The sequence below is a fragment of the Barbus barbus genome, assembly GCF_936440315.1.
Source record: "Barbus barbus genome assembly, chromosome: 21".
NCBI classification, from domain to species: Eukaryota; Metazoa; Chordata; class Actinopteri; order Cypriniformes; family Cyprinidae; genus Barbus; species Barbus barbus.
The window spans coordinates 14,440,680-14,453,663 of NC_136749.1; the positions used below are offsets into that span (position 1 = coordinate 14,440,680).

The following is a 12,984-nucleotide window of genomic DNA, read 5'->3' on the forward strand; positions in this document are numbered from 1 at the left end:
CAAATCCACAAGAGATCTGTTCTGAGAGCAATACTACTTTTACTCTACTACTATTACTACTACTAATAAAAAAATGTGTTTTTTACCTTAATCTATACATTTTCAGTGGTTTGTGCCATATTTTTCAATTATTTGTTGTCTTTGGCAAAAAACTCCAGTCCATCCTTCAGCACGTCCTTTACGATAAAAAGACTCCAGCAGACATTTGTAAAAAGTCATTAAATGCTCTTAAGTTGAATGAGTTCAATTCTTCAAGCTTTGAAATGTTTTGAAAAGCAGTGAGCATGTGATCTTATTCCTCCTTTAAAGGAACTTTTTTTCAAAGTAGGCTCATTTTCCAACTCCCCAAGAGTTAAACAGTTAAGTTTTACTGTTTTCGAATCCATTCAGCCGATCTCTGGGTCTGGCGGTAGCACATTTAGCGTATCTTAGCATAGATAATTGAATCTGATTAGACCGTTAGCATCTCGCTCAAAAATGACCAAAGAGTTTCGATATTTTTCCTATTTAAAAATTGACTCTTCTGTACTCTTCTCTTCTCGTGTACTAAGACTGACGGAAAATGAAAATTTGCGATTTTCTAGGCCGATATGGCTAGGAACTATACTCTCAATACGGCGTAATAATCAAGGAACTTTGCTGCCGTACGTACCATGGGGAGGAGTGTCTCGCTGCAGGACACAAGATCCAGGGGGCGTGGTTGGATCTAAATCCAACTCCTCCCACCTTACATATACCTAAACCTACCAATCTCCACCCCCTAGATGTGGATCCAACCACGCCCCCGGATCTTGTGTGCTGCAGCGAGCCCTACTTGACCATGGGTGCAGCAGGCGCAATGATATTTTGCAGTGCCTGAAAGTAGTCCCCAGCTAGGTAACTAGTTTCCGTCAGTCTTAGTACATAATGTGAAGTGAAGTGAAGTGATATTCAGCCAAGTATGGTGACCCATACTCGGAATTCGTGCTCTGCATTTAACCCATCCAACGTGCACACACACAGCAGTGAACACACACACCGTGAACACACACCTGGAGCAGTGGGCAGCCATTTATGCTGCGGCGCCCGGGGAGCAGTTGGGGGTTCGGTGCCTTGCTCAAGGGCACCTCAGTCGTGGTATAGAGAGCGCTGGACATTCACTCCCCCCACCTACAATTCCTGCCGGCCGGGGACTCGAACCCGCAACCTTTGGATTACAAGTCCGACTCTCTAACCATTAGGCCACGACTTCCCCATGTAACTACAGAAGAGTCCAATTTTAAATAGGAAAAAGGAAAAAATTCTTCATTTTTGAGCGAGATGCAAAGTGTCTAATCAGATTCAATGATCTATGCTAAGCTACGCTACAAGTGCTACCGCCAGACCCAGAGATCGGATGAATGGATTCGTAAACGGTAAAACTCAACTGTTTAATTCTCGGGGAGTTGGAAAATGAGCCTATTTTCAAAAAAAGTGCAGTGTTCCTTTAAACACATATTAATCACATATCCAATCCTGAAAAATTTATATTCAGGGACCATAGAAAGTGTACTGACTCAGTGCATCTTAGTGTGGTATGGAAACAGCTCCAATCAGGACTGCAAAGCACTACAGAGAGTTGTGCGCTTAGCTGAGCGCATCTCAGGGTCTGCTCTCCCCTCTCTGCAGGACATCTACCTCAAACACTGCAAAAGTAGAGCTGTCAAAATCTTCAAGGACTCAAATCACCCTGGTAACCATCTATTCACTTTGCTTCCATCTGGTAAGCGCTTCCGTAGCCTGATGGCAAAAACTGAGAGACTTAGGAGGAGCTTCTTCCCCCAGGCCATCAGGCTCCTAAACTCTAACTCTGTGTCATAACATCACATGACTCCATGTTAACATCACCATATCAATAAGCTATTCATAATATTTCACTACCTCATATTGCTGCTATTTAAATACCCTGTACAACTTTTTTGCACATTCTTTTGCACATTCCTGTTATATTACTATTTATGTCAACAACATACTGACCTGCACATTTATATTTACATTTTTTTATCTTTTATTTTATTATATTTTTTTTTACTTTTCTTCTTCTTAATATTTGTCTATACAATTGCACTGTCCTTGGAGCGGACCTGACCTACATTTCACTGCTGGTTATACTCTGTATAATTGTGTATGTGATGAATAAAAATCTTGAATCTTGAATCTATCACTTTCAGTTTGAAAAATGTGTTATCAATGTTTTCCTCCATCTACCAAACCCTAAAAAACCCAAACTATCAGTACCATTAGCCTATTACTATATAGATTGTTCTCAAATTATTTAACATATGATTGCTGTGAAAATAGTTTGCTGTGTTTTCGTTCTTTTAATTTTTTTGTCATTATTTTCTTTCTTTCTATTTTTAATCAACATTTCAGCTTTTATTAAAGAGTCTCAGCTTTTATTAAAGAGTCCAAAAACAGTAATCCATAAAAAAAATGCACAAGGTATGCTAATCCACAATATAGGAACCCGTAAAAACAGAGCAACAGAAAACACAAGGAAACAGAACGCAATACCAACACAACAAAAAGCACAATGAGCAAGGTACAGTAGGCCTATATATCAGGTTGAGCTAATAGGTAGGTGAATGACAAACAGCTGACAGTAACGAAACACTAATCAGTGCAAGAAGTCCGGAACAGACAAACAATGATCCAGAAGGAGTGCCCTCTGGTGGATGACATAGGCACTCCAGCAGCTGGCTGTGACAGAATACTCTTGGCATGATCTGCATAGCATTAACTGTTATTCTTTCACTTATAAATTACAAATGTCTTCATCAGAAGAAATACAATTTAAACATGACATACCCCATCATATGACATTATGTTGGACATATTGTTTATTTTGTTAGATTGTGCCAAGATCCTGTCAGCAAATATACATTTTGTCTGACGGTACTCAAAACCTGTTAACAAAGTTTTGTCTGGTACCAAGAATCAGAGTTTTTGTTTAGTACCCAAAACTGTATTACTGTAACAGTCTTCTACCAGCCTATAGGCCGACTGAGGAAGATTTATAACAACAACAAAAAAATTGATTTATAACAATAATCACAATTTATACAATAATTATCATTTATATCAAAATTAATAGGATGACCAGACCGTTTCTCTGACTAAATGGTTATAAATGTCACTTATAATTCAAAGCAGGTTTAGTGAATGGAATTTTTGATTTCTATATAAATCTATTTATCTCCACACCACACTGTGTGAAGGAGAGACATATTGTCTGCATTGCAAAATACAACCTGACGCTTCTCACTGTCCACATAAACCCCGACTCTGCTGGGTATCTGAGTGACGAGTGGGGTTTCTTCACCTCCCCTTACAGCATACAGTCTGTCATTCTTTACAGAAACAGATATGTTCTCAAAACATTTAGAAAACAGTGTCTGCCAGACAGAACCTTTTTTCTCCTTTGGGTAATATCTAACTTTAAGTCCATGTTCCCATCCTGCTTCAGTTCCTACATCAACCTCCCAGTACACCTGACCAGGTGGTATTTTCTCCACATAATTGTCCTTGTAACCATTGTGAAACTTCTGTAATTTGGCAAAATAATCTTCCTCTTGAGACTGCAGATGGCTATCTTTTTTTATAGTCAGTTTCAGGTCTTTGTCTATTGTAGATGTATCTGATAGGTCTAAAGAAAAAAAATATAGTAGGAAACAAACATTCTCCAAATTAATGAAACTTAATAAATAATAAAAAAACTAATATTTACATAAATCCAATGACCTTTGAAGTGCAACAACAGAAACTCAGCAAGAAACAAAGAATGCTAAATGATGTTACATAAATATTACTATGTGAGATGTTGCTTTAGGCTCAACTCACCTTGTTTAACAGAACCTAGCATGTCTCTCCAAACAATTAGTGGCAAGTCAGTTTCATAAGGGCCAAGGGTGAAGTGGTCAGAAATCACTCGAGTACCATCAATTATTGACTTAAATCTGTAGAAAATAATTGTTTCAAATGTTTTTAAGCCACACTGAATGTAAGAATCGAAGCTAATGACTTTTTAAAATTATAATTTGTGAGTTTTTATTAAATACACAAGCTCAACATATTTTTATGTTGTATTCTAAGACACACAATGCGAATGTGGTGTAGTTCATCTATAGCCTAGCTTTTTATTTTGGCAATTTATTTACAGATTGATGATTTTGTGGTGGTCTAATAGGTTTGCATAATTTAAAGCTCAAAAAACAGATTATTTTTCATTCATACTATGGGGCTGTTGAATCCTTGAATCTGATTGGTTGAGAAATGTTCTAAGATGTGCTTTGACTGCTATTACATCTCCATATTACTTTGACCAAATGATTTCAGTTATTTCAAAGGTCCTTACAGCAGAACACAGAATAAGAACCGATAAACAATAAGATAAAAAAAACTTACTATTTCCATCTATTGCCACAAAATCATGTTTTATCATGTATGGAAAGCACTCTATTTCTCCCGCTCTCTCTCTTTTACAAATGCACACACATACAGTATGGACACACACTCGCACAGAAACGTGTTGTTAGCGCTGTTCTGACAATTATATTAGTAAAATAGTTTCTAGCATCTGCATGACATGAGGTAATAACAGTATTGTTCTTGAAGAAGATCCAATTCTCATTCTCTAACTACTGCATTAATAACTGCATTGCTCTGCTATAAATGTCTTCTCCTCTTTTGGTGTTACGGTTCAATTTTGTTTAAATTGTATTCATGCAGTGCTCAAGATTCTTTGAAATCACAGGCCTTTCTTCTCTCTCTTTTCTTTTTAACTAGAATTTTTGATTATTTAAGAGCAGTCCACAAAATCTCGCTCTGACATATCATCCTACATTGACCCCTTTGTTTAATGCTTGTCAGCATTTTGAAGCCAAGTCAGCTAATAGTACTCAAAGTATAACATGATTGAAGGTATTGAATGACCTGGGCTAACAATTAGTGATGCAGTTTCATTTGAAGTAATCCTCTGACGTAATCCTGTCTTTGTTTTTTTTAAAACCTGTCGTCTGAGTTTTAAACGTCTATGGACGTCTATGGACGGAAAGTAAAGAGTGTAAAGACCATCGACTCTACCGTGCGACTCCACCGGGCAGGGACACCGGCAAGGGATAGTAGTAGCTTTTTATTTAATTTCTTTATTTTCTTAAATATGTGGGTAGATAGTATTTATAGAGTTGTAACTTTTTAGTTTTAGTTACTTTTTCTTATTTGTAAGTCGCTTTGGACAAAAGCGTCTGCTAAATGACAAAAGTAAAGTAAGTAAAGTAAATGTCTTAAGCCTTTGTTACAAGCTGTAAAATTACATTTTGGAATTAGCAACGGAAGCATGGGATGAGATGCATAATGAAATTGCCCAGTATGCCTACACTTTCCCCATATAGTGCCCACACCAAGTCCACAGTGTGGACATACAGTGGGCATGTTGTTGGCCCACAGTTGACCCCATTGGGGTCCACTCTGCTTAGTGTGGACAGCCCACACTTTGAGGTGTCCCACTTTAGAATGTTAGGAAAGAATGCAAGGAAAGAAAATTAGGATGGAGGAATCGATGGAAAACCTATTTGTTTATTGGAATATTCTTCATCATTTAAACGTCACTTCAAAGTGTCATCAGCTACGATAGAAGATGGTTATTTAAGAAATTCATAATACACATTAATACTGCAAGATGCCCTGTTTAAATATGTGAAATATAGGATTTATTTAAACGGCAAAGTTAAAATATATATACCTAAGCACAGAATATACCTATGCCTATATTTTCACTCCTAGCTCCTCTGAAAGCTTCCTCACTCTTCATTCCTTGGCTGGGTCTAAAGGGCGCTGTTCACATGAAGAGTCACCACTTCAAAGTGTACACTTTGGAGACAGCTCTCTAGATTCCATCAACCTTAGAGATCAGAATTTAGGAGTGGGCCACCTCTGTGGCCAAACCCACAGTTTACATATCTTGAAGCAGGGGTGCTTTATTGAGCCCCGCGTCTGTGACAGAAGGTCTCTACTGGTCGAAATCTCCCAAGGAGACCTTTCTAGGAGAGATATTGGGTGCAAGAACCACACTGTGGGATGTGGGACTTTTGGATTCGACGTAAGCTTTGGATGCAATGAAAATTCTCATATTTAATACATGCTATTTCTACTTCTGCATAACGGCTGGTTAAGAATAAAAAGCTGAAATATAATTATTTATTGTAACTCATAATGTGTTTCCTCCAAAAGTAATGTTGAGCATGGGTATTATATGTGTAGCTATTCATTCATCCATCCATTCATACATGGGCAATATAGTGAAATATGATCTTACAGTCTTGTTATATTACAGAAAGGACAAAGTAAATGCAGGCAAACAGAAACCTACAGGATTCACACACAAATTAGAAGTTCATTACGACACATTGTGACAGTCGTATGCGGCCACTGTGGTTGCAGTCAGCGTATTAAGTGTATACACATTAAAAAAATTAAGGACAACAGGCAAAGCAGGCAAAATCTTTTATGTGAAAATACATTTTACATCTTACTTGGTTGGCAGAGGAAACTTGACGTCTTTGTTCTCACTGAGTGTGATTGCATCAACCAAAGGGAAACCTTTTTCACTCCACCACTGAAAACAATGGAAACGGTTTTGAAGCTTAATGAAATCTACCATGCAATTTGTGATAAATTATAGTTCAAACATGGTACTGGTATTTGTATTTTTGTTAAAGAGAATAGAATGAAATTACCTCTAAAAACCTCTCAGGTTGGCTTAACTGTAGTCCTGACTCCAATATAGACTCCTGGTTCTTTCCATTTATTTGCATCTTTGATAAAAATGATGCATTTTGCCTCATTGATACTTCGGCACTACTTGCTTGTCTCGGGAGTTGCCTTACCATTTCTTTCTCCTTTTTCCTCAAGAAGTCATGCATTTTGTTAAACTGAGCATGCATCTCTTCCTCAAGACATTTGGCTCTTTCCTGTGGATTCACATAATGTGAATAGTAGAAGAAATGTGACAGACAAAAAAGTTGAGAGTGGCAGACCAAAAACCTGAGGAAACAACAACATAATGTATTTTCATAACCTTACCTTAGATTTAGTCATTTCAAGCATCTGACTCAAGATCATGTCGCCCATTTGTGTATTGTCATGTAAAATAAATCTCAGTGCTTCCCTCACAACCTTCTAAATGAACAATAGCAAGAACACAACATTTTCATCTGAGTCTCAATGCAACATTTTCATCTCAACTGTAGCATCTTATTTGTTGAATTAATAAATTATTAACAACCTCACTGATTTCCATGGCTTCTTTAACAGGCTTGAAACTGTGTCCACCGTGTTTCTCTCCCTCCTTGCAGATGAGGCAAACCAATCTCTGGTCATTCTCACAGAAAAGTTTAAGTGGTTCCATATGCTCAGCGCATAGCATTTCTTGAGCATTCTTTGGTGTCTGTTGTCTTGTCTTGGGTTTTTGTTGTTGTAAGGCATCCACAACATTTCTCAGCACTCGGTTACCTTTGAGATCCTGTCTGGTGAAGTTTTGTCTGCATTCCGGGCATTTGTGAGCACCTTCATGTGATTCCAAATAACTTGTAATACACTGTCGGCAGAAAACGTGCTCACAAGGTAAACTTACTGGATCGTTGAAGTCACTCAAACACACTGGACACATGAGGTAGAGAGAAAGTGTTGAAGCCATGTTCAATGAAAAACAGAAAGCTTCACCTGTTGTAGTCAGACTAGTATGTACAGACTTTCCTGATGGAACAATGAAGCTGTAATGTTTGTCCAGTCCTTTATTGAATCAAAACACACCCTCTCACACAAGAGAACAAAATGTTTTGCATACTTCTGCACTGAGTTCAAGAATGCTTAAAAAAACCTTATAAAAACAGTACCGGCAACAATTTAAAACAAGTTTCAATTAATTAGTATAAGTTAATGCATTAGATGTTATGAACTAAAAAGGTTTAACAGCATTTATTAGGTTACGGTAATATATAAATATAGATTACTATGATTGTATATTTATATTTGCTTATAATATTGTATAACCAATATGATGTACCAATGAATAACACTCTATTGTAAAGTGTTATCACAGTATTGATGTAGTTTTTTGTTACTCAGTGAAAAACTAATTTTATGAAATGTTCTGGATTTTTCTTATAGAAAATGCAACGTAGCTGAGAACGTTTTGTGTTACAAATGTTGAAAATGGTTTATGGATTTTCACAGCCATATTTCTCCCTAACTACATTGGGTGATTTTTGTGGGTTGCAAAACGTTCAAAATATTTGTTCAACTGTTATTATAATGGAAAAGGTTGTGAATAGAAATTTACAGTCTTTGCTTAGTACAAGCATTGACTGAAAAGTATTTATTCCTATACAATACAATCTGAGTCTGTATTCTTTATTTTTAAAGATAGGTATATAGGTGTAAGGTGTGATATTCTGGTTTGGTTAGCTTCTGAGTTACATAACCCGTGGGAGGAACCCTACCTTGTTATGCAAACCAAATATGAAACTGAAAGTGTTCGCTTATGAAACAAGGTGTTGGCAGAGCACAGCTGAGGAAGGAAGCAAAAATGCATTCAGCTTTGGCTTTACAGATAAAATGCTCAGTGTGCTTGAGCGATTTTACCGACCCAGTTACACTTTCTTGCGAACACTCGTTCTGCCGGAAGTGTATCACGGGCCACATGCAGGCCAGTCTGGGACCAAAAGCCTGCCCAGAATGCCAAAGTCCCTATGACGAAGAAGACCTGAAATCCAGCCGTATATTGAGGAACATGACCTTCACTGTGAGAGAGCACCTTGTCGAGTTGAAAATGGATGAATCTACACCTAAAGAAGGAAAAGGAAGCTCAAAGCTCTCAGAAATGGAAGGGATGTTGATGTGTTCGGAACACGATGAGAAACTTAAATTGTTCTGTGAGACTGATCAGAAGCTGGTGTGTGTTATCTGCAGGGATGGAGACAAACATAAAGGACATGTCTTTAAACCAGTGAAAGAAGCTGCACAGATCAACAAGGTAAACACCCCTATTTACATACGAGTCAAATCTGACTTCCTGATGAAAGCACTGCAGTTTAAATGCTCCTTTCCTGCATTTAAGTGTCTTTCAACCTATTTGCTATTTGTGTGGTGTTATTCATGGCATAATTAGGTTTCTAAATTTGAATCCCAGGCTTATTTCATTTAAGATATCCAGAGAAGCTTCATTGTTCTCTGTCAGTGTTTTCAAATGTGCCTGACATGTCTTTTTCTCTAGGGGGAGCTGAAGACTGCGTTGGGTTTTCTTGCCAAAGAAAATGGACAGCTGGATCACATGATCCAACAACAGACAACTGAGATCACCAAAACTGAGGTATCAAAGTATGTGTGTCGGTGTGTGTATATTTCACCCCCTTCCCCAAAAACTGCTATTATCATCAATAATTCATGACATTTGTTAAAAAAATACTTTTTATAGATATAGTATAGAAATAGCTCCTCAAGGTAAGAATGAAAACAAAACAAATCACTAATTTAAAGCCACAATCCATGAATGTTTTTTCCCCCTATCTAATTAGGATAAATCCAAAACTTTATCAGCCCGGATCTCTGCTCAGTTTGAAGAAATGCACCAGTTCTTAAGACAGAAAGAGGATGAGGCGAAGAAACAATTGGAGAAAGAGGAAAAGAAAGTTATAGAATTCATGCAGAATAATCAGTCTGTGATAAACAGACGGTTCATGGAGAACAAAGAGAAGGAGATAATTCTGCAATCAGCCCTGGAGATTGAGCAACCTGATCACTTTCTACAGGTTACAACACATTACATGACCATTTTATTTTTAAAGGGTTTTGTTTTTTAAAGGGACAGTTTTGTTTAAAAAAACAGTAATCACAATTTATAATCTATTAGGATCTATTATAATGTATTACCTTTGAGTTTTCGATTACAGTTATGCTTTACACTGTACATTATAAATAAAGCACTAATTAGTGTATTTGTCTGCAGTGGTGGAATGAAAAAGGATATCCAATGACAAAGAACATGAAGCAGAAAGCCGACATGACACCATCAAATATCAAGTAAATAAAACACAATACTATTACTGTTATTTAGTACTAAACGCTATCAGTGTGTAGGGTAGGAATGAAGTTTCGCTATGCTGACTTTCTCTATAACTTTCAGGTACACGTCAAGGGTGAAAGATCTTACTGTGCTTCCTGACTCTCTCTTTCTTGGTCCCCATGAAACTCACCTGAAGTTCTTTATGTGGAAGGAGATGCTGGGATCCATCAAACCAGGTGAAGTGTATGACAAAACACATGTTGTAAAATTCAGCTAAAGTGAAACAAGATTTGCATTCGTGGAAGATGCCAGCACTTATAAAGAAAATTGCTAAGGTTTTGTGTGGGGTTAAATTGTAAACTTTGGTACTGTGCTTGTCATGATCCTGTATTTGTCTTGTTTTCTGTCAGCTGTGTGTGAGAACTACTTACTTACGACAGATCTATTAAATAATTCAAAAATACATTAAATACTAATAATACTACTACTAATGATAATTTTAAAAAGTATAAAACTGATTACAATTCATGAATCAATTAATAAATAAATAAGATATAATGTAATTATTACATTTCTAAGAACTTGGCACATAGATAAAAAAACTAGATTTTTAAAAGACCCTTTTTTCTTTTCATTTTCAACATCCTCATCTTTATCATCAGCTTTTGTAAAGGGAGCTAAGACTAATCAAAATTCACTATACAAATGCATGATATAATCACAATGACATGTTTAGTCAGTTGAATATTGTATTACACATTTTATTAATGAAAATGAACAGGAGATTTTCAAACTTTAACCTTAATTTCTTAAAAATGTAAACCAATTTTGAATGGAGGAAATCTGTACATTTAGTGGTTTGGGGAATTCATTTCAAAAGTTAAATTTGTCTGATTATGGGTTTAAAACAAACTGTAACCAGAACGTTCAGCACAGTGCTGTCTTGTAAGAACTGCTAAAACTTATCATTCAACCAGTAAACTGCCTTTTAATAATGTTCCTGTCTGTGTCTGTGCTGTAGTTCCTGAGAGTTTGACCCTGAAAAATCCTGGACAGTCATACTTAAAAGTGTCTCCAGGGGGCGCCAGAATCCGACAAGCTGACAGAGTGACTGCTCTCTATAAAGACTTCAACCCTGGTACAGTTTCAGAGGAAAACTTCCAAACTGGCCAGCACTACTGGGAAATAGAGGTTGGAGAAAAGCCAGACTGGACTGTGGGAGTTAAGATGGGTGCAGCAAAGTCAGCTGAGAGTGAGATCCTGCTCCACCTTAAACACAGTAAAGGATACGTTCTCACCTGTGATGGAAAGGACACTGCGTTAAATACTCGAGATAAACCACAGAAAATAGGGTTGTATCTGAACTGTGAGAGAAAGCAGGTGTCATTCTATAACGCTGACAACATGTCTCGCTTGGCTCAGATCAACTACAGCTCAAAGAAGCCTTGCTGTCTGACTCTGGTTCCAGGACTTTATCTGGATGGAATGAACAGTGATCCGCTCACTGTCTGCTCATATGAGTTCAACACTGACAAACGCTAACATGCTAGCACAGTTACTAGCTACAAAAAACTATTCATGTTTATTAAGGTACCTGTCTTGCTTTGTTGATCACTGTATTTAATCAGTCTGTACAATACAATATAAAACATTGGAAAATGACTTTGACAGCTGTATGCTGTTACGGGGCTGACGAGACATGAGACGTGCGGATCCATATGCAAAGCTTTATTACAAAACATGGTCAGAAAACAGGCAGGGTCAGACAGGGGCAAACAGGTATGGCAATGGCAAGACACAGCAATCCGTGGAGCAAGCGTGGGTCGACGATCAGCGAACAGTATCCAAAGGGGCAAGGCAGAGAGATAGTCCAGAAACGGGAGTGAACAGAGTCCAAACGGCAGAGGCGAAGGATTAGTCCAGGAAACACAGGCAGGGTCAGACACGGTAAGAAAAACAAGGCAAGACTAAAACTAAACTAAGGCTCTGTAATGTAGCTATCGCTAGGAGAGAGATAAACGCTGACAATTACAGGAACAAAACAGGAACACGGAATGGAATGGCACGGTAAAGCAGCTAGCGCTAGGTGAGCACTAAACGCAGATCAATACTCGGCCCTGAGCTAGAGCAAGTCCCAGGCTTAAATAGAGAGTGATACTGATTGTGAAATGGTGATCAGGTGTGAGCGAAATAGTGAACAGCTGTGCATGTCGTCAGTGCAATGGATTATGGGAAATTGAGTCCAGTGTGCTGTGTAGTGTAAGAGTTACTGTGGTGAACAGGTGACCTCTGGTGGTGGTTAACCGGGAGGGCATGGACCAGATTCGTGACAATGCAAATATCTATAATTTCCATAAACTTTTAAATAAATCTTGCTGTAATCTTATTTACAAAGTGTTTTGTTGTAATATTGTAGGCATCTCTATTTCCTCTGGGTGGTGGGATTTCTTCCTTCCTACAAGACAAATCAATAAAAACAATTTAAATGTTAAATGAGAAATAATTAATTAGTTGATTAATTGGTCAACTGATTGAGTAATTAATTAACTAATTTATTGATTGACTGACTGATTGATTACACTGTTGATCAGTGTGAATCATTAGATTCTGTGATTTTCAAATCTCACCAGCTCTTCTTGCACAGATGATCTGAAGAAGAATCACAGTAGGAGCAGCAAACGCTGCAATCTCAACAATGACTACAGGAAAGATGTTGTTACCGGTTGTGGTTGTAGTATATTGTAACGGGGTGAGGAATCACACGACAGGGAAGGCAGGTTAAATGTCTCGAAGGGTGGCTTTATTGACAAGGAGTGAAGTGCAACAAAGGGGGAAAAAGGTCCTTGTGGGTGCTCCAGTGCGGTGAGTGCTCTCTTCCTCCTTTCCCAGTGCAGTGAATCTGTGCA

General features: G+C 37.7%; 2 protein-coding genes across 2 annotated transcripts; one reads left to right on the forward strand and one right to left on the reverse strand.

Annotated features, from left to right (window-relative positions):
* Positions 1-2,378: 2,378 nt before the first annotated feature.
* Positions 2,379-7,756, reverse strand: LOC306886905 (zinc-binding protein A33). The gene is made up of 6 exons (XM_079444269.1): positions 7,301-7,756; positions 7,099-7,194; positions 6,753-6,986; positions 6,549-6,631; positions 3,859-3,974; positions 2,379-3,664 (listed from the first exon to the last, which is right to left on the reverse strand). The coding sequence occupies exons 1-6, from the start codon at positions 7,709-7,711 to the stop codon at positions 3,207-3,209; spliced, it is 1,398 nt and encodes a 465-aa protein (XP_079300395.1). The 5' UTR covers positions 7,712-7,756; the 3' UTR covers positions 2,379-3,206.
* Positions 7,757-8,522: 766 nt separating this feature from the next.
* On the forward strand, positions 8,523-12,568 carry trim108 (tripartite motif containing 108). The gene is made up of 6 exons (XM_079446005.1): positions 8,523-9,049; positions 9,290-9,385; positions 9,591-9,824; positions 10,022-10,095; positions 10,199-10,314; positions 11,100-12,568. The coding sequence occupies exons 1-6, from the start codon at positions 8,558-8,560 to the stop codon at positions 11,618-11,620; spliced, it is 1,533 nt and encodes a 510-aa protein (XP_079302131.1). The 5' UTR covers positions 8,523-8,557; the 3' UTR covers positions 11,621-12,568.
* Positions 12,569-12,984: the final 416 nt, after the last annotated feature.

Excerpts from the sequence above, each read along its gene's own strand:
- LOC306886905 (XM_079444269.1), bottom strand. The coding sequence starts at position 7,711 with ATGGCTTCAACACTTTCTCTCTACCTCATGTGTCCAGTGTGTTTGAGT. Across the intron at positions 7,195-7,300 it reads AAGCCATGGAAATCAGTGAG|AAGGTTGTGAGGGAAGCACT; the intron begins GTTGTTAATAAT and ends TTGTTCATTTAG. Across the intron at positions 6,987-7,098 it reads TTGAAATGACTAAATCTAAG|GAAAGAGCCAAATGTCTTGA; the intron begins GTAAGGTTATGA and ends GTGAATCCACAG.
- trim108 (XM_079446005.1), top strand. The coding sequence starts at position 8,558 with ATGAAACAAGGTGTTGGCAGAGCACAGCTGAGGAAGGAAGCAAAAATG. Across the intron at positions 9,386-9,590 it reads CTGAGATCACCAAAACTGAG|GATAAATCCAAAACTTTATC; the intron begins GTATCAAAGTAT and ends CTATCTAATTAG. Across the intron at positions 10,315-11,099 it reads GCTGGGATCCATCAAACCAG|TTCCTGAGAGTTTGACCCTG; the intron begins GTGAAGTGTATG and ends TCTGTGCTGTAG.